Raw genomic sequence first — 21,627 nt, 5'->3', positions numbered from 1 at the left:
GTCAAGTATCTAATCCCCTCTATTAATGTACTGTGTCTAATTCTAAGAATACCATAACAAGTACCAATACATGCAAAAGATGGTAGGCAAACAAGGGCAGGCAAAATGTAAACCTTAGATAAACTTACCCTCTCCAAGGCAAAGGTGCGGACTGTGTATTCAGCCAGTGTCTCTGTTTTAAGCAGAGTGATTTTGATGTCACCGTACATCTCGCTGTCATCAGGCCAGTATTTACAGCATTTCACCTGTTTAGAAAATAGTGAAGCAACAGAGTGAAACTTCATGTTGACATTCCTGACAAAATGCACCTGCACAACTGTGGAAGGTGTAACATGAATTAATCTGTTTGATACAGTATTGTGAAGGTTGAATCTCTACTTTTTTACCCTCCAGTTCAAAGCAAAAAAGTCTCTACTGGTTCAATCTCATTTTTCAAAACACAGTATACTCAAATCTCTTCCTTCCCCGGTTATTAACAACAAAGCTGACTGAAGAAAAGGTCAATAGGGTTGACCTTAAAACAATCATTCTTCAATTTCTTACTTTTTTCTAAAAAAAAAAAAAAAGAGAAAAAAAATGAGAGAAAATGTGATCCCGTGTTTCTCAATTGAACCTTCTCAGGCTTAAAGTGCCCAATTTTCCAAAACGTCTCCCTCTTAAGGAGCAATGTCTCTAAATCTCCCTCTCTCCTTAACGAAGATATTTCTATACATCTCGAGGAAGATGTCACACAAAGTGCTTCCATGAAATGTGCTGCAAGTCCATTCTCTGCTACTGAACGATGCTGCTGGGCTGTTTGAGTTTGCTGCACCTGCACTGACGATGTCAAGTCAAGTAAACCGCATCAATCCAGTGACCAAACTACAAGGTTAAACTGCTAGTTAAACAAATGACAATAGATGCTCTGTCATCTCAGTTTATGAACGCGCAGAGAGTCATGGATTGCATGTTTAAGTTTTTTAAAGGTTACTGGATGAGTCTATGTGTCACTTTCTTGAGGCTACTTTTGGATTACCTGGAGTACTTCGCATCATATTTGCGTTAAATTAAAGGACCTGTAAACGACATCTAAAGCTTATCTAGAGTCTGGGATGGTATGGTTTGCACATGGTTCTCAACATGGATATGGTCCAGGAAGTCTCTAGTGCGCCTGCTCTATGGGCCCAATGATGTGGAAGCAGCGCTGTTCATCTGGGTAATTTTACACAGGGCAGTTAAACTTTTTTGGGCTTCATGTGCCACTGAGCAACTTTCACAGGAGTTAACGGGGCCCTGCTGTATACAGTTGTCGGTATACGTCCATGATTACACATACAGATGTAGTGTGACTTCAGTCTCTGCTCAGGACGCCGTTACTCCACTTTATACAACAGTTAATTCCAACCAAACAGTTTGATTGGACAGGAAGCACTGCATGAGCGCTGATACAGAGTATAACAGCAGCAAGACTTTTGACTATACTTGTATCACTCCGCTTCACATGTGTTCTCAATAATTAGCCTACATAAAGGGTCGTACTAACAAACTTTGCACTGCAAAGAGGAACATTATTCCATTTTTTGGAGTTTGATAATGAATGGTCATCAGAGGAAGACAGAGGGAAGTAAAGAAGCCTGGATAAATCAAATCTCCAGGTATGCTCATATGACATCAGAGGATGTTGCAAAGAACTCGTAGGCATCAAACCTACGCCACAAAAGCGACTGTCAACAGACTCCCTTTTCACTGGTCACACAGTAAATGGAAACATACAGATAAATGTACCTAATACAAAGTCACTGGCCTGCAGTAATGTGTAGAGATAGCTTACACAAAGTAGCACGTTAAGCCCAGTTCAGACCAAAGATTCTTGACTAGACGCGTTGAAACAGGCAGCTAATTGTTCATGCCAATGCAACTAGATGAGACAGTGTACCATCTCTATGCAACAACTCTCTGTACTTCCGTTCTGATTTCCAGCTTTTCAGGCTTATTTTGTGGCTGAATATAACTTGCAGCTTCTTAAAATATGAATGAGGACAGTGACAGAGAGATATTAGCTACAGTTGCATTTGCAGTGCTGATGAAATGGTGAGAAACAAACAAAACGAGCATCAGATGGACTGTATTTATAATAAATACGCCACAAAAATATAAATGACTAGCGCCCATTGATCAGTCAATGAGAATGTGTGTGTGGGGGGCATAAACACATACAGCCAGCAGAAGCAGGAACCCACTGTCTGACATTAGCACAGTGTGAGGACGGAAACAGAGGGTTCGGCAGGGGGCAGAGCACTTGCCACAACAAGCAAACTTGACCAGTGGGCTTCACTACAAGCTGACTGGATGTAGAAACAAGTGACGTGCTTTACATTATAAAACCAGCCGCCGGTGATTTGACATCATCAGCCGGCATGAGTCGAACTCAGACGGTCAGTTCACACTGCTGTAACTTTTCTCTGCAATGTACTTAAACTGTTTCATCTCACTGACCAATCTTTGGCCTGAACTTGGCTTTAGTGTGCGGGAATATTTATGTGTTGCTAGGCAACAGTCCTGTCTCAGTCCAGCTGTGGAACTATTTATGTTGATGGAGCCGAGTGAATCATTAAACAACCAAACAAATCATAATCTGATGGTGCTTTTTTCCCGGTTAATTTACAAATGGCACTTGTAGAACTGTTGTATAAAAGCAATATTACACGAGAAGGAGTGCTGTTGTACTGAACATCGGCTCGAAGCACGGCTCTAATTCCATCGAATACATAGTAAGTAGTAGTTTGCTGTTGTATTAATGCTCTGAATGTTGTATAAAAGTCCTATGAGTATTCAGCATTTAATTGTTATAAAAAACATGTTACATAATAAATTTTAACGATTACTTTAATAGCAAAAAAGATCACATAATAATTTATCATTGTGTGTTAATTAGAAAAATATGAAAATACTTAGTTTGTTGATTTGACTTGAACAAAGATAACATTGGTGTGAAATTTAATTAGTTAAAAATGTACAGAGGTTACACTTCAAATGCTGTGGAAGAACAAAAACAATGTGTTCCCCTGCAGATATTTCATCTGCGAGGGCAAGGAAAAGAAAAGCACAATAATCACATAATGGTGGGAAGCATAATGAACAGGAGGGCGACAATCTTTTTCACCAACACGAGGCACAAAGGAGGCAATTTTTTCTTTTTAATGGAGGTGTTATTTGGATTCAGCCACACAAACCAGTCCTCATTTGTTGACTGTTCCCAGAACTGTTGGTATGGAGAACCAAATTGGATGTACGGCTACTGCTAGAAAAATGCTGTCATTTTAACCATCCACTGAGTAATATGTTTCTCTTGCCTCGACCGAACAGGATGGGGTGCTTAGAGCTGAATTCATATAGTATGGGTATTTATGTGAGGTGGATAATAACAATACTACAGTATAGCCATTAAACCTGTGTAGTCACGCAGTGTATATACAAGGACAGCAGCACTAGATATGTGGCTCAGACATTTTTATGCCTCGCAAGAATTTTACAGCACATTTTATGGACTCTATAATCGTAATACTCTTGATGTAAATTTCTATAAAACGGCATCGCAATTTCATGATGTTTTCAAAGCTGGCAAATAAGAGATAATCCATGTAGCAGTCCTTTTAAAGATATGCTATGCAGGATTTTTCTAGAATCAACATATAGACTGATACAGAGGTAATCTCTGTTAATTACTTGTGAGTACAAGAGTGTGATGATGTATATTTCTGCAGAGACTCTGCCCTCTGCCTGCGTTTTCTTATTTCCTTCTTATTTCCTGTGTTTCAGGATGTTTATGGGCATGTACCCCCATGGCGCTCAGGTGGGGTCGGGCTTTATAAAGAGGTAGACACCAGGTGCCAAACCATAGGAAGCAGACATCCATCTTGAAATTAAAATGGTAAGATTTACATGATGGAGAAGGCCACTTTCTCTGTAAACCTAAAGAATCACGTGAATGATACTGTATTGTAACGTGCAATTCGTAAAGCCAAACTACTACAAACATTTTATTTACTCTGTTTTATTTCATTTTACTCTTTATCTCTACCTCTCTGGTTCTATGTAATAAGTAGCTGTTACAGTTGTTATATCCCCTTTTTCATAGCCCTCCTTTGGAAATGGACAGAAATAGAATATTAGTCAATAGAAATGAATGTGAGGGTGAGAGGCTTTATTTGTGATACAAGATTCTTTTTTGCAACCCTTCTGTTTTATATGTAGGTGCAGGTCTTTTTATTTATTTATTTATTCAAATTATTTTTATTTTTGTATTGGTTTTATTTATTTACTTCTGTATGTTTTCTTTCTCTATATAGGCTGACTATATATTGATCCACGTTGACAAAATGTGACAATGTGTTGAAACATTTCAAAAATAAAAATGAAGTTAAAAAAAAAAAAGAAAAGAAAAGAAAATTGTAACAAAAGCAGCATTTTGTATCTCTCGGTTTTTTTGGTTTTTTTTCTTTTTTTACTGATGAACGTACCTGAGGTGCATTTGTTGGCCACTCATATATGATGCAAATACACTGGGATGCAAATGACTGGTGCACATGTCATAGGCCAGAGTGCTCGATTATGATGCTGGCAACATGTGTTACTTGTGTGTTAGCAAGCAAAAGGAGTTAGTAATGAGCAAACACAAACAACTGAGCTTTTGAAATAAGAAAGGGAACAAGCCTCAGCAGCAAAGAATATGCAGAGAGCAGCAGTACAAGCACCGAGTCTGCTAACGTTACTGCTGCTAGCATTAACATTACAACAACAGAGGCTTGCAGCTAGCTACATGTCCAGGATCCACCTGCTTTGCAAAGCGATGAGCCCCGGGATCATCATGATATTGTAACTGATGTGGAGGCCGTTCTGCAGGAGTTTGATGCAACAGGGAGATGCAGAATTAACTTCAAATAGGTAGGAGTACTACTTTAATGGCATTTTTATTGTTTATTGTAGCAGCTTGGTTTGGGCTTAGTGTCACATATTGTCGCTGCATATTTTTTATACCCAACTGCTGATGTTGATGTTGTTGTTGTGTGATGCTGCTGCAAAATGAAGCAATCTGTTGCCTGCTAAATGCCTGCACATTTCTCTGGGTTATACTCAGTGTATTATATTGTATTCTGTTTGTTTGCTGGCTGTTGTTGTCAGTTCTGTTGGCTTGTCTTTGAAATGCACGTGATGGGCTTATCAGAGTTTTATATAATAATATAATCCTGCCAGCACCACTGCCTTCTAAATGCATTTATTCAATGTATGTTTTCACCATGAGAATATGGTACAGAAAGTAAAACAACACTGTTCAACATTATAGAAAATATGTTAATTTACTTTCTTGCCGAGAGTTAGTTGAGAAGATTGACACCTCTCTGTGCAGTAAATATGAAACTACAACCAGCAGCTGGCTAGCCTAGCTTAGCATGAAGACTGAAAATAGGGTGGAAAAGTTAGCCTGGCTCTGACCAGTGGTGAAAATATTCATCTAAAGCCCTCAGATTGACTTGTTATATATAAGTCATATGTTTAATGTGTTTCAAAGGGGTTATATTTATTTCTGTATCTTTGCACAGTCTCTAGTCTTTGTGCTAAGCTAACTGACTGCCTACTGTAGCTTTATAGTTAGAGAGAGACAGTTGATCTTCTCATCTAACTTCCAGCAAAAGAGCGCGTTTCCCAAAATGTCTAACAGTTAGGAGCTCTACTGCAGAAGCGGCTCATAGTTTCACATGAATGCAGAACATCCTCACCAAAACGAAGAGCTTTGAGGCTGCAGTTTGTATGCACAGCAAGCTTCTGTGAGATCTATACTTATCACACACAAAAGCTTTTCATATAGACACCAAAATGTTCCCTCATGGTGAATGTGGGATGTTTCTGAGCACTGGGTGGTGACAGGAAGGGAGGAAGGGGGGGGAGTGCACATCACTTACCCTGCCAACCTCCACCAGCTTAGTGATCATGACGATGCTGAAACAATTTTCCTGCCACACCATCCTCCAAAAATCATACAGAGTCTCCTGCTTAGGTCCTATTGGGAAGAAATAACAGAAAGAGAGACAAAAAAGGCAGCGTTAGAGCATGCTCGCTCAATAAGGGAGTTCTTGCTGCTAAAAAATCTTGTATTATTGAGACCTAAGTGTCCTTTCCTCAGACAGCAGGGTACTGATAAAGCTCTCAATAAAGTTATTGGGAATTCCAGTCAGAGGGGGAGGGTGACAGGTGACAAAACAACAGCAGTAGCTGCTGATGAAAGCCCGTGGGACCATCAGTCAGTCATTGTCATTTGAGGAGGAGACGTTTAGGAAGCGAGGTACAACTTTAAAACGAGACTCACGTAGGAAAGAAATGCACAGAGAGACAAAAACACCGCTGACGTCTTTTTTTACTGTCTCGCAGGTTTCATCTCTCTAACAGGGGGAAGAGGAGGTGCTGGTGCAAGATAAGCAGATGAGCAGACCTTGGGTGACTTTGTGATGGGAGCTCCCTGGAAACTGACACTCCTCAGGGTTTAGAAACAGCAGAGGGACATTTTTAACAGAGTCCAACTGTCCGTCAGAAGCCACTTTACATTTGAGCGACAGAGGGTGAACTAAAGGTTCTCCCCCCAACGATGTACACGCTGCTCGGCGTGTCCCAGAGATTGAGAAGCTATAATTAATGTGTTTAATTATTCACCTGTTCTCATGATTAATTCAGTGACATCACTTGCACAGCCTTCACGGGTTAGCAGTCACACCATCACCTTTGGATTCGCCGTGGAGATAGTTTTGGCCAGGGACCGCGCATGAGTAGGCTCATTGGTTAGATCATCTTCAATTTATTACACGGCGTCAAAAGGTACTCACTGTGCTGCATGCACACACACACTCACACATAAACACACACTATAGCCTTGCTGGGATACTCACCCTGAGTGGCGATGAAGTGGTTGGATCGATGGTAGCCCTGAAAGAGAGAAGAAGGATGACATGCTGAGTAAGCCATCTGCGCCTTAGGCACAGCTGTATGGGAGGGTGTCTCTCTGTCTCACCCTTTTTACCTTGTTCTCTGCATTCTGCTCTACTACTGACCCACTGCAACTGTGAGTCGTGTTTCCGGTATAATTTTCCAGCACTGTCTGACCTGCTGCTGACTCCAAACCATGCCTTTGCCCTCACAGACTCCACAGAGAGTTTGGAGCAGTCGTAGCAACACATGGTGAATTCTGCATCTTGACAAACTGCTGATAAATCTCTGAGAAAGCGACTCTGACAAGGAGTTGGGAGCTGCCTGAACAATGACTGAATCCCTGTGACAGTTTAATAAAGATATGATAAAGAAACTATAAGGTGCACACTCCTCAATTTCAGGTGTCCGATTTATTTATCAAACCCTCTTTCTCAGAGTGCCGCCCCATAAAAACAAATCCATTTTCACTGAAGATGCAATATGTGCTATTTCTGGTATGATGAATTAAACTGGAACCACATTTTCTTCCCCAGAAAACTTCCTCCTTGAATTCTTCTCACAAGTCAGAATGATTGGAAGAGTATAATACACAGGTTTCACATAAACGCATGATATCACCAACATAAACATTTTTGAAGGCAAAATCTGATACGTACAGTGAGGTATTTGGAGATCCTTTATATCAAAGGATGTGACAGCCTTTGATATAGATGACAGACATGTTCATACGGTGGGTATGAGGTGAATATGAATGAACATTGAGATGTCACCTCTACAGCCTTGAGGGGAATAAACATGACAAAGACCACCTGAGGGACTTTGAAGCATGAACACTTTAAGGACGAGCACACTGTTCAAAGGAAGTCCTGAAAATAGGCGCCGGGTATCTAAATTTGAAGGTAACAGGGACACCTGTCTCCAAGATGCAGCTCTGTGAAAACATCACCTAAAAAACAACATGGATGTTGTGGTTTGCTGTTTGTTGTGTGAGAGGAGCAGCTGGAAGGATAATTGATGCCCCAATTACCTTACATATCTCTGTGAAGTTGGGAAGGCAGGTCAGGAATAATCTGAATAAACTCCCGAGCCTGCCGGCTCTCATCACATCAGCATGATGGAGCAATCCATGTTCATAACAGTTTTCATCTTTTTGCAGAGGGCATCTCTCTAAAATGTCGAGTCTGTCCACGTTGCAGATGGATCGCTAAACTGAATTGCATCTAGTCATGTAAGCAGGGACATGTTTGAAATGGAGATGGATGACCAGTGCTGTGAGGCCTGCTATCCACAATTCCTCTGGCCCCGGCCAAACGCTATCAGCATGAACGCTACCACTCCTCCACTTAAGACGGTCGCCATAGCAACTAAACTCCCTGAGTCTTGGCCACTTATGAGAACTAACAAAGACAGCGGGGTCCTCTATCCGGAGAGGACACATCTCCTTGTGTTCATTTAAAATCATTAGCTAAAAGGGCATGGTTTTTTTTTTGGGGGGGGTTGGGGGGGGGGGTGTGTTTGTCAAATGCGCACAAACCTGAAACACACTGACCTTTGAGCATTTGTGGATAGAGGATAGTGGAAAGAGAAGAGGGAAGTGGGCAGAGAAGAGAATAGAGCGATGGCAGGCAGAAGAACGAGCAGTGAAGTACTTACTTCCCTGTTAATCCGAATCTACAGGGTCCAAGGTCGAGGAAGTGGGGAGGGGAGTAGAAAAAGAAGACATATAGGCTAGTTAATGAAAGAAGCTTTTGGTAAGTAGGAGTTATGGTTACAGACAGGTGGGAGGAGGTGTGTGTGTGTCTGTGTGTGTGTGTAAGTACAGTAGGACTAGGCTTTATGTGTTGGAGCACTCATTTTTTGTGTGAATTTGCAACTTAAGGCCATTTAATTTACTCTGATCTATGGTTTCCTTATAAAAAAAATTGCTTTTACTTGTCTTTACTGTGATTTTGCATTAGGGATTTTATATTTAAAGAAAGAAAAAAGAGAAATCCTGCTGTGTGGCTTTGCGCAACATCTTCCACGCAGTAGTACTCCCCAAGCAACCATATTACCAGAATAAAACACTGGCAGTGTACGTTATAATGTAGCAGATATGTTGAAACTTTATATTTCTATACATTTCCACAGCACTGCAATTGATGTGTGGTTATGTTTAGGCACCAAAAATACTTGTGAGGGCAGGATAGATCATGTTTTTGCTTAAAACACCCGCTTTTGATGGCACAATCATGGCTGGAAGTGCCGCACATGTCTTGTTAAAAAACATGTTTTTTTTGCTAGTCGTGAACAGTGGTCTGCAGCTTGGCAGCCATCTCTCGCCTAGATGTCAAACCATCCACCGTCCCCTCCACCTCCAGGTGACATTGTTAGCTCATACACATGTGAGCAGAACTACGCTACATTAGAAAGGTTTATATAATATGTATGAAACATACAAATGTAGCGTATGCTAGGTTATCAGAAACGTACGCAGTTGGCCCCAAGACCCATTAATAATCGGTGGAGTTCATATTAAATATTAATTACTAATTAAACAACTATCAAAGTGAAAGGTAAATGTGTTATTTATTTGTGCTTTGTCAAGACTGTGATCAGATTTGATTGATAACCGCCTGCCTGGCTACATAAACAAACCATTAGATTCTAATTTAAATGCTGCTAAACTGAGTGCTGCACTGAAATACACGACACCCCTTCTTCCAACTGAGCTCCGCACTTTGCAGACCAGTGAGACATGCAAGAAAAAACAGAAGAAATCTTTGACCTGTTTTTACTGCACCAAAAAATGTGTTCATGTCAAAAATAGGTTTTCAAGGCTTTTAAGGTGAGTGACGAATAAGATGTTGCTATGATTCTGACACTAAGTAAATTTAGACAAAACTGAGTATGACACTGTGAGTGTGTAACCTTGTCTCCTAGCAATTACACTTCTGTACTACTTAACTGTTTTCATATTAACGTTATGGTGACAACCGCATTGCTGCCTGGATTGTGTTCAGAGACAATGTTTCTTTGAGTTGATGTGACACTACGTTTATGTACCACGCTGGAGTCACAGGAAGGTGGTCAGGGTGGATATCACACATACATAACACAGGACTGTGACACCAGAATCCCGGGTCCACATCCAGTCTCCTGTCTGTGGTCTAGGTAAAAAAGCACTTCGGTTATGGTTCGGGAAAGACCATAATTATAGTTAAATGTTAATTTAAAAGAAGTAATAATATAAAAGAAATACTGTGTTCACTATGAGTGGATAGTGCATTGCATGATTGCTTATTTTGGAACATTTGATGATACGTTCAGTGTTAACATTTTCACAACTTGCCAGGTTATTTAAATAGAAACATTTCCTTGTTATGATGATTTGAAAAACGCAATTTGCACACTATTATGTTTCCCTCAAACGTATTTGCCGTTTCAAATAATCCTTGTAAAAACCTAATTTCTTTGAGATGGGGCTGTGTGTGTGTGTGTGTGTGTGTGTGTGTGTGTGTGTGTGTGTGTGTGCATGAGAGTGTGTTTTTGATTGTGTGACCATGCTACACCTGTCAGTCAGACCCTTAGACTCTTCAGAAGCAGAACAATATGTAAATCAGCAACAGCCATGATGCGCTGGACTGCTCTACATTTGCAACAGGTGCAGGAAGCTGTCAGACATATGCAAAGTTCTGCACCTCTGCAAGCAACACACACCACAGCCAAGCAAAAACGTGTGTATTAAGTGACAGAGCAAAGAGAAAACAGAAAGCTTGTGCTTTCTCACCTCTGTTTTTAAAGCACAATAACATTTCACAAAAACTTTTCCATTTAACCTCTGGTGAAATAATCACAGGCTGTCCAAAATATGCTTCTCCGCGGCTAAGTAGTTACCTTCCAGCTTGCCGGGTCAGCCTTGTCAGGGACTAACATCACTGACACCGGCACTGTAGTGGCTACTGAGTGGTGTTTTCCCTCTAATGCCTGCACCTCTGTGCCCTAAACACTAATGGAGACCCTCACGATAACTACAGTCCTAACAGCAGGCCAGGTTTTTAATGCCCTCTCATTGTAATGAACTCTCTAAAAGCATCTCACCACTGGCCATTCTCTACAGAGAAATAAAAGAGAGGAAAAAAAGCCTTGTAATGTCAAACATTTTTGATGATATAATTTGGCTTAAAGGAAGAATCCAGCTAAAATCATGCAGTTGGAAATTTCCCTCACTGAAAAAAAACATGTTAATATATATTATTTATAAAGATTTTGACAGACACAGAATCTTCTCAACTTCTTATCAGCCTCAAACAGCACTGGGAGTACATCAGCTTGCCTCAACTTCTCACTGAGTGCTGTATTTATTTAACAGTGGTCCCAATGAGAGGCAAAATAAATCTTGTGAGATAAGGAAATCATATCAGATTGCCAGACTTCCTCGTTCCTTGACATGACTCAAATGAAAAGCAACACCTGAGAGCCGTGACAGCAAAATCACAGGGGAACCAAAATACAAGTCTCTACCTACAAGAACATCAAGTCGTAAAACTGTGTTACTTTTTTTTCTTCTTTGCTAATAACTTTCGTTGCCACCTAAACCCACACTTCTGCTTTCTGAGCAAACACAGCCTCCTGTCGTTTTTATGAATGGGAACACATATGAATGAGACTGTGTGAGACACATTAGCAACATATACATGTATTCCATATGATCAGTGAGAATGTTACCGTGGCACTACATGTGTGGCAGACAGTTAAGGTGAACGGTGGAAAAGGATCATCTCCTCCCGGCCCATCCGGAGACCGAATAACATCAATCATGTCTATTTAATTTAGGGGGATTTTGTGGCATCTTACAGAAAGGTTCATCTCCTCTGCGAGGCATTAAATGCATTCACTCCACTCTGTTTTAATAAAAGCGAAAGCAGTCTGGGTCAGGGATTCGGTGCAGCAATTGACAACCATGGCAGCTGGCAAAAAAAAAAAAATTGCTACGGAGGGTGTTTGATTGGATGAAAGCTTCCAGGTGAAAGTGGGCCAGCAGACTGGTGAGCTTATAGGAATGAGAGAGATGGGCTGTGGCTTCGTAGGGTGTGAGAGATAGAGACTCGGCACAGGCTGACTATTTGTATCCCATGTCAAACAGAGGGAGAAAAACAGGATTAGACTTACATCAATGTAGTTAGCGTTAATGTAGTCTGAGTTGGGGTCTCCCAGGAGAGGGTGGAGCTTTACTCTGTGGCGGTCGTCTGAGGCAGATGAGAATAAAAGAGTAAAGAGCTGCTGAAATACAAAGTTTCTGCAAATAGTTTCTGTTACTTTTACTACCTTTTATTCATACAAGATAAAATGACTTCTGATGACTTACATCCCAACAAGGTGTCATGCCTCCCTTTGGTTTTGTCCTTCTTCTTTGTGCAGTCCCAGCCATCAAAGAAGCTCTGCAGAGATAAAGAGACACTTGCAGATTTCAGGGCCTCTCAATATATTAACCATTTAAATATCTTAGATACACATTAATTAAAGCTTCACCGCGTCTTTCCTTCTGTTTAATGTGTGATTCAGAAAAATGTTTTTTTATGACTAGCACGATAAAAGCAGATCAAGACTTCAAGCATGACCACGGAGATCAAGAGCCATTGTATCCTCCAGAGAGGTTTAGTGGTTTATGCATGACATGTTATTAAACAACACAAGCATAATTTATTCCTCCTCTGGGCCGCCAGTTGCACTGGTTCTTGTCAGCTCCATGGGCCACTAAAATTTTAACCCAGTGGCTATATTCCTATTACCTTGCATGCTTGATTGTCGCACTATCATGAGATCACATTAAAATCCATCTTACCGAGCTTCAACTAATACATTTGTGTTTATCGGCATCCTGTGAGGAGCTACTGGCAGCTATGGGTGTAGTTGTTCATTCAAAACAGGTAAGCATAGTTGCTGCATTAGCATCAGTTGTTTTGGAACTGGAGAGTGTTTCTTCATTAAAAGAAGCTCAGAGCGGCACTTCAGGCTTTTCTCAATAGAAAAGATATTTCCACTCTTTTCCCAACTGGCCTGTGATAGACAGTAATAGACAGATGGTTCATCAAATCACCTGCCAAGTATCTTTTAAAGGTGCTTGCCCCTTTCCAAACAGATTCCAATGACAGCTTCTCAGATAGTTGTATGTAACAACAAACCATCTGGTGCGTCAAGCTTATATTCTTACTGGGTTCAAGTTTTGTGTACGCCATCAATGAGAGATGTAAAATCCATCAGAAATAATACTAGTTTTGGATTTCATCACAGCAGAGGCTAATGGAGATAATGGTAATAACATAACACACACATTTACTAAAGAGGCACTATCCGATCGTAGATTAGCGACCGTAACTAGGCACGGCATGTCAGTCAAACTTTGAATTTCTCAACATCAGAATCAGAAACAGGTTTACTGCCATTTAGGTTTCCACATACAAGAAATGTGCTTTGATATTTTGGTGCATAACAGTCACGGCAAAAAAGCAAGAAAAGGAGAGGAAAAAGAAAAGAAAAAACAACCTAACCTTTTGCCTGTGACATGTAGCTTTAGCCTCAGTCTTTCAGCACGATATAGACTGCTTTTATGGGGTTTTTGGTCACAAGGAGTCAGCTGGAGACGACTCCTGGAGCTCATGTTAGATTTACAAGAAAGCTAGCCATAGCTATTCACATCTGCCAATGACAGTAGTTATTCAAGCTGGCAATATCAAAGGTACATGGTAAACAGTAAATGGACCTGCACTTGTATAGTACCCTTCTAGTCATCCGACCACTCAAAGCGCTTTTCACACTACGAGTCACATTCACATTTTAACACACTTACACAGCGACGGAAGCATCATAGGGAGCAATTTGGGATGTTTTTCAATATGTTGCTCAAGGATACTTCGACATGCAGACAGGAGGAGCCGGGGATCAAACCATCGATCTACCAATTGGTGGACGACCTGCTTTACCTCTGAGCCAAAGCCTGTTTTTATCTATCTTTGTCTGAAATCAAAGACCCATGGTTACAAGAACATCCAGCTGTAAAACTGCAACATTATCACTATAAATTGCATGAGCCTCGGTGCCATGTGAGTATGGCTGGGGGTTACAAAGGAAATTAAGTATCATGTCATTTTCGACCAAATGCCCTGATATTGATATTGCAATGGTATTGTAGAACTGACAGTCGGTGCTTTCACATCATATTTACACAATGAGATTTCTGATAAATAACCATCAGTAATGTGGACATTACTCATCATATCCAAAATCTAAGGCAATAACTCATCACAGTATCTATATAATATCTATATATTGCCCAACCCTACTTATAAGAACAGAAAAATTAAAGTAGCAAATGCCCGCCTCCTCTCACATAAGTTAAAAAGTGCTGCAAAACGATGTGAAATATTTCTGATGAGTACTGATCCAAGTGTTTCTATATACAGTGCATGAATCCCTGTATGGTGAGATGATTGGTAATTAAAGTTAAGGCAGAGGAACTGTCTGCCACCTGTTTGGTGGATGGCTGCTCAGCTGTATTATAACACATCATACTCAGCAATACATCTCCTCATTCCCTATCATCCACCTGTCTGCATGGATGCACCGGCGAGCGCTTACTCTCACACGACGTCATAAGCCACTTGAAAGCGTCCACTCTCTGCGGAGCTAAATTAAGTCTGCAAACAGCCCCTTCAGACCCATGAACAAAAACACACACACACACACACACACACACACACACACTCACACATCTATACCAGTCTACCCCCCGTGGTTTTCAGCCACTAGGAGAATTTTGGTGAAACTCTGCCCAAGTATGCATGCTGAGCAGGGGATTACAACGCAGTTCTCCCCACAGAGAGCCAAGAACCAGCCAAATCCTGCCTGGGATTACACCCTCCTCCTCACTTCCTCTTCCTCTTTCCATGCTCTCTCTCTCTCCCTCTCTCTCATGGTCTGTCTCTCTCTCTGAATCCCTCGTTTTCTTCCTCTCTTCATCACGTCTCTCCCTTTTCCTCCCTCTCTGATATTTCTGACACAAGACCTCTGAGCTGTCTTTGTATCTCTGCTCCCACCACTCCTCTGCTCAGCCCTCCAGAGCGGAGAGAGAGAAACAGGGAAAACACAGACAGACAAACACTGAGAGAGTGGCGGTATACTGGAGAGGAGTGAAGGGGAAACAACACAGACCCATAGAAGATTGATTAGAAACCCTCATTGGCAGGGATCAGCGGGGTGGGTTGGTTAAGAGGATCATATAAAATGAGAGGAAGGAAATAATGACACAGTCAAGTACGGTCTTGAACTGTTGACACTGTTACACTTTTATAGCACTTTTCTAAATTTTAACATTCTGATTTGCTATCAACATCCCACTAGATTTCACAGAGTACATTATTTGTTTCCCCTCAAAAACGAGGCAACGACTAACACGCTGTACTCCACGATTTCCATTTTCGGGATGACTCAATAACAGTCACCTCGCTTTAACCTATAATTTTTTTTTTTTTTTACCCACATAATTTGTATAATGCCAAAAACGGTGATGAGATTCATAATCCCACCACATCCAGTCAAAATCCAATCAGGGATGTCTGAGATATGACACAATTGAGACACTAAATGGAATATCCTTGTCAAAAAATATATAATAAACAAGCCTGATTCATGCTGTCATAAAAGCAGCATGAGGTCGCTGTTGTTTTTTGAAATAACAGCAGTATTTCAGTAGACCCTGGTGCAACTAAAATTTGAATCAATGAGTCCATCATCCTCGCTAACCTCAGCCTCGGGCTACAGAGTGGTATAATGAAAGTTTTTGGTTCCCCAGTAAAGCTCTGCTGTTGTTTGCTCGTAAGTTTCTTCAGTGGGAATATGACTGCGGTGACAGTAGCTGCCACATATACAGGCCCCTTTACAACTCACTGTAAATTCTTGATCAATGTTTTTACACAACATAGGTATTCTTCAGGGAAATAAAAACCTATACCTGCCGGGGGAGTGTAATATGATACTCCTCATCATTTTACTTCATAATGGAGAGAGACACTCTATCAAAACACATACTCGAGCAAAGAGAAGAAAAAAAATACAAAGAGGTGTGTATTGATTTTTGGAGTGGAGTGTGTTTTGCCCGAGAGGGACAGTTTAATGAGTCTACAAGCAGAGTTCCAGAGGGGGAAACCATGAACCAGAGACAAAAGATGTTTTCTCTTTTTATGAATGCCATGGGCTGTGGGTGACAGGGATGGACTTTTCCCCAGGGTGTGATCTAGACTCCCAGCCACAATCGTTCCACTGGGGAGAGGTACGCCCAGATCTGGGCCCTTCATTATGTGTCCAGATACGCACAGCTAGAAGAGAGCAGGAGGCTGATAAGCAATGCTCTGCCAAAGAAACATGTTTGTACTTACGGTTCAGTTCAGGACAGAAACCCCACAGTGCGTTGGTGCAAAAAAGAAACTAACCAAACAGTGATCTGCCAAGCACACTCAAGCGTTTACAAAAAACAGCAGTGGTGTTAAAAGGCAGATTTTGAACATAATAACATACAATTCCTCTCCCTAGGAATGCAGAGCCACTAAGGCTACATCTACACTAACATGCTTTCATTTCAAAATAGCATTTTAAAACAAAAATGATCTCCGTTTCCTGCACATGAGCATTTTGGCACCACTTCTGAAAGTATCTCTGTCCATACATATACTCACGGTACTCCGGCTTCCTCCCACAATCCAAAGACATGCAGATTAGGTTAACTGAAACTGCTCATAGGTGCAAGCTTGAATGGTTGTCTGTCTCTATATGTTCGCCATGAGACAGTCTGGCCAGTGGTGTAGTGTTGTTTTCTGGCTGTTTACAGTATACTCACCTATCAGTCAAAAAGCTATTGGAATATATAGGAGAGTATACCCACTTCTTTCTCTGTAACCTGCCCATCTATCAAATAGCGCACCTGCCTCATCAACTATCACTACACCCCTGAGTCTGGCGACCTGTCTAGGGTGTACCCCACCTCTCAGCCAATGTCAGCTAGGATAGGCTCCAGCCCTCCCGTGACCCCTAACAAGATAAACGGTTACGGAAAATGAATTAATGAATGAATGACCATTCACCTACACTAGGCATGCACGTGCTTAAGTAAACAGGAAGCAGATTGTCTCCTCTGCAGTTGGTTGCTTGGTAACAAAACAATACCACAGAGAACCACAGAATTCTTTGCTTGGAGCAACAAGGTGGAACTGTTTCTGAAAGTAACTTATGAGTATAATGCAATCAAGGAGGCAGAAAACACAGACTGGGAGTTGCTGCAAAGCAAATGTGACAACATATTAGAGCTGTCTGTGAGCATTATACATCACCAGAGGAAGCCATGGCAGTGGTAAAAAAGTACTGGTACCCACACAAGAAGGATGAAATCACAAAAAGTATGTTTTGGCTTGAAGCGAATGTGTGCGAATTGTGTTAAGTTTTTTAAGTCTCCCTTTTTTCACCCATCCAAACTAAAATGCATCTGGAGATTTAAAACTAAAACAGGGTCTGCAATGTGTTCACAAGTCTCAACCTTAGGGGTTCGGAAACGCCAGAGTAGTATGTCCGCTATATGAAAAAAAAAAAAAAAATCGACAAATATTTCTATTGAACAGCCAAATCTGATTTGACTGACATAATTTGGAGTCGCATACAGCCTTAAATATTAGTGTGGATGTGAGACCGATCACCCTCTAGATGACGGGAATTGGAAATTGGGTTTTGAGCATCTGAGCAGGACCATTGTGGAGCATCATCACACCTCTGCTGTGTGACATCTATCCCCCTAAACAACATCTAGTGGTCCCCAAGGTTAAGAAACTATAGGCCATAACTGTCCTATGCTCATAGTCTGATGGTTACCTTTGAAAATTACAGAGCATACGTTGCACCATATATTGCAGCGGGCGTAAAAACTAGTATTGCTACTAGGAGGAGGTTATTTGGTGGTGACAGGGCATGGAAGTCAAGAACTCTCTTTGCCGTTTTTCTCCCTCTTTGCCCTTTCATCTTTCTTCCCTTCCACTCACCCCCTTCACACTCCCCTCTCTTCTCTTTGCTACCCTACAATCTGTTAGCAGTGGACAGGGGACTCAGCAGCTATAGAGAATCACCAGAGACGTTTAACCTCATCATGCCTGCCGTTGTGACAGAGGTCTTCTTTGGGCCCAAATGAGGATGATTTATTCATCTGCGCAGCAACAGTGTGATCCAGAAGCCTTTTTAACCCCGCTAATTAATTTCAGTGGGTGGCGAGGAGCGCCCACGGATGATGTCAGAGGAGGATTGATGGCCTCCCACACCACACTTGCAAGACCCATTCCAGCTAACATGGGCTCTCTAAGCTGAGAGTTGTCCATAACATGTAATAATTGCACATGATCCTTCTTACTACGGACTAACTCCCACTACCCGACTAACTACTCAACTTCACTTCATCACTTTTCCAAAGCTTATCTGGGTGGGCGATGGTAGCCTAAAAATCACAACAGGCGCTGACCCATAACCACTTGGTTGTGTCCTGACATGTGTGCAGCAATATCTCAAAACAGTGTTAGAGAAAAGAAAAATCCATGCCAGAATCCAATCCACACCCTGAAAAAACTCATATCACAGCTCTGAGTTTGAGTTCATAGGCTTACAGCACTCCACACTCACTCTGTTGGCTATCGCCATAACTGGGTGTCATGATTGGACTATGTTCTTTTATATTCTTTTTTTGTTCCTACTGTGCAAATCAGTTTTTCATGGGGATAAGAAAGTTGATCAATCACTCACGCAGTAGCTCCCACAAGATATTTCATTGTGGTTAGGAGAAAAGAATCTGCACTGTTTCTTGTATGCAGGGCTTGACATCAGTCTGTTCCACCATGGGTACCTCTCACTAGTGTACTTTCCTCTAACGAGTATACGAGCTCAAACACTCCCAGAATCTTAAAGCACTTCCTGCAGCACAGAAAGTTTGTCTACAAGGTTTAGAAGTTCCTCAACATTGTCCTTCCACCTCCTAACACTGTTGGCAATTAAGGTCAAACACTCCTGTTGAGGAAAAGTACTGACCTGCCTTGCTCCCTGGGGCACAAAGAAGTGTTGCAATATCTCTTTTAGCGATTCCCCGGCTTCCACAACTTCATCAACAGCAATGCTTTCACTTTTCTAACTGCTTCACCAGCAGCCTGTTTAACTTGGCAGTTTTCTTTGCTGTGCTTGAAGTGTGCAGGTTAACCAGGCATGGAGGTACATCAGTGTAGCCACTGTACCGGACCTTATGGTAAGGAGGGAGCTAACCCACAAAGCACAGCTTTGCCTTTTGTCTTTGCTACAACCTCCCCTATGGCAACAAGCTGTGAGCAGGAAATGAAAGAATGAGATCACAGATACAAGAGGCTAAAATAAGTTTTTATTCCACGTGATGGCTGGACTTAGTAGGGCAAGGAGCTCAACAAACTTGGGGGTCTTTTGTGTCATGCCGCTGCATTTCAACACTGAGAGGAGCTCTTGGCAACTGGTAACAGAAATCCTGTGTCGCAGTTTAACAGCTGGCAACATACTGTACTAAGAAGACACCTCTGGATTGACATGTTAGAGAGGTGACTCCTTCTAGCTACATGGAAGCACTTACAAAACCCTCCAAAGAACAACTTTCTGCTGTGATCTTAATGCAGTCAAGCTGCTATAAAATGGTTGGATGAATGACCCGATTAGTTTAATACTTGATTTATGGATTACATAGGTTAAATAAGTAATTATAAAACAAATTGTTACGGCCCTTGATTATGATTGGCTGAGCTGTGTTTGAAGCCATTGTAAAATTCTCTATAAAAACACAACTGTGACCGCATTAAAACAGTATCACTGCACCAATTAACCATTTCAAAATGTCAGATTATGTTGTGAATTTTGATTTTCTGGTTGGGCTAAGCGTGTTTAAGTGGTTGAAAGAGATGGACAGGAGGAAGATATAAAGCAAAGGGGATGCACTGAAATTAATTGAGCATTACATTAGTTCAGGCAGGCCACGGTGTCAAGCTTAGCTCACATCCCAGCTATATTAGCTGATTTCAAGCAGCCTGATCAGCTCATTGATGGAAGGGAGTCAGCTGATAGATCAAATGATACCTTTCTATGGAATCAAATGGCAAATTTCAGTCAGGGCACCCTATTTAAACTGCTTTAGCCTGCCTACTGTTGCTGCTTCCTCTGCAAGCCTCTTTGCAACCTGCCTCCACTCCAGCTCCTTCTTTTTTAAATGCTGTATCTGACCTATCAATGACATTTCTGATTTTCATGATGCTGGCTCTGTTCTGTACCGAGGGGTCTTTGCTGCTGCTCTCCCTACCTTAGGCTTCCATGTAGGCGCATGGAAGGGCAGGGGCGTGTGCTCTCTCTGCCTTCAGCTTTCCACGTAGGCACATGGAAGGGCAGAGAGGTCCTAAAACCGAGCCATACTGGCCAAATATCAAATTGAAAATGGAAGTTTTCTTTGACTAAAGTGGTCCTGACTGAAAAGAGAAAGAGACTGAGGAGCTGGAAGAGTCAAGAAACAAAGCCAGGTACATCAATGATCCTACTGTCCACCTATTCTGGTGTCTTTTGAAAGATCCCGAGTTTGTCACTGGCAAAGTTTTTTATTGGAGTGGTAAAACAGGATGTGACAAAACAACCCACCACCAAGTGTTAACAGAGGCAGACTTTCAGAAATTCAAGCACTCTCAGGCACTGAATCCAAACACACCTGAGGGTCTCATCAACAATGCCTAGTAAAAAAGAGGGCAAATCGACAACTGAAGCCTGGATCGTTCATAATCCGCCATTATCCAGATTTATGTTTGAGCAGCAAGGGAGTCCACTGTGTCCTGTCGCTTTTTGGAGAAATACCTGTTGCTGCTTCCGCCCGATCCACCAGCCTTTTATCCATCCAAAGCAAACAAACCACACCAACAATCTATGGTAAGTTAACATGGTAACTTCAGCTAGCTTGTGTGCTATCATTTTGTCAACTGCTAGCTAACCAGGCTATGCTGTGAAAAAATCATGTCGCTGGACAACAGTTGGAGGAAAGTGAACATAATAGTTGCCAATGGCAGATACATACGTGGCTATAATGTGACTGCATCGTGATGACAACTTTTATTCTTCAAACTAGAGATCATTGGGGTAAACTCCTTTGTCTCCACATTGCCACAGATTTGTAAAGCAGCCAACACTTTCCAATGTGTCTTTTAGAAAAGCAATAAGCCACAAGAGGCTGTGTTTTACAGTGATTTTAGAACAGCTAAGGGGGTTTTAACAACACCCTCTCAGCTTAACAATGAAGCACCTATTATTCATATACAATAACCGGCAGTTTCAGTGAAGATGGTGACCTTGCGCATCATTGAGAAAAGCAGGCGGAGCTGCTTTATGTGTTAATGTCTTTGACTCTTTTTCAATGACACTTATTGTTCCACTCCTCTAAGGTGCTTCTGCCACAAACACTTTCAGCGTGACACTCGTGTTTCCACGGATACTTCACAGAACACTATAGAAAACGCTCCTCATAGGAAGGGGGAGACACCATGCTGGGAACATTTCTCCTCCCATGGGAACTCAGATGCCATAACATCAGTGACAACCTCGGTGCCGAAACAAATAACTAGT

At 41.6% G+C, this 21,627-nt stretch overlaps 1 protein-coding gene across 4 annotated transcripts in view; it reads right to left on the bottom strand.

Moving 5' to 3' along the window:
* The window catches only part of ptprub (protein tyrosine phosphatase receptor type Ub), a 215,832-nt gene that overhangs the window by 22,660 nt on the left and 171,545 nt on the right, over window positions 1-21,627 (bottom strand). For 2 of the 4 annotated variants that reach the window (XM_078171863.1, XM_078171864.1), the window contains 6 exons: window positions 12,305-12,377; window positions 12,109-12,185; window positions 8,611-8,628; window positions 6,918-6,954; window positions 5,940-6,037; window positions 129-245 (listed from right to left, as the gene is read on the bottom strand). In XM_078171863.1, coding sequence (XP_078027989.1) covers window positions 129-245; window positions 5,940-6,037; window positions 6,918-6,954; window positions 8,611-8,628; window positions 12,109-12,185; window positions 12,305-12,377 — 420 coding nt within the window. The remainder of the gene's footprint in view (window positions 1-128; window positions 246-5,939; window positions 6,038-6,917; window positions 6,955-8,610; window positions 8,629-12,108; window positions 12,186-12,304; window positions 12,378-21,627) is intronic. The other 2 variants (XM_033640425.2, XM_033640426.2) reach the window with 1 other exon arrangement.

The sequence above is a fragment of the Epinephelus lanceolatus genome, chromosome 10 (assembly GCF_041903045.1).
Source record: "Epinephelus lanceolatus isolate andai-2023 chromosome 10, ASM4190304v1, whole genome shotgun sequence".
NCBI lineage: Eukaryota > Metazoa > Chordata > Actinopteri > Perciformes > Serranidae > Epinephelus > Epinephelus lanceolatus.
This window is presented reverse-complemented; position numbering and strand designations above follow the sequence as displayed.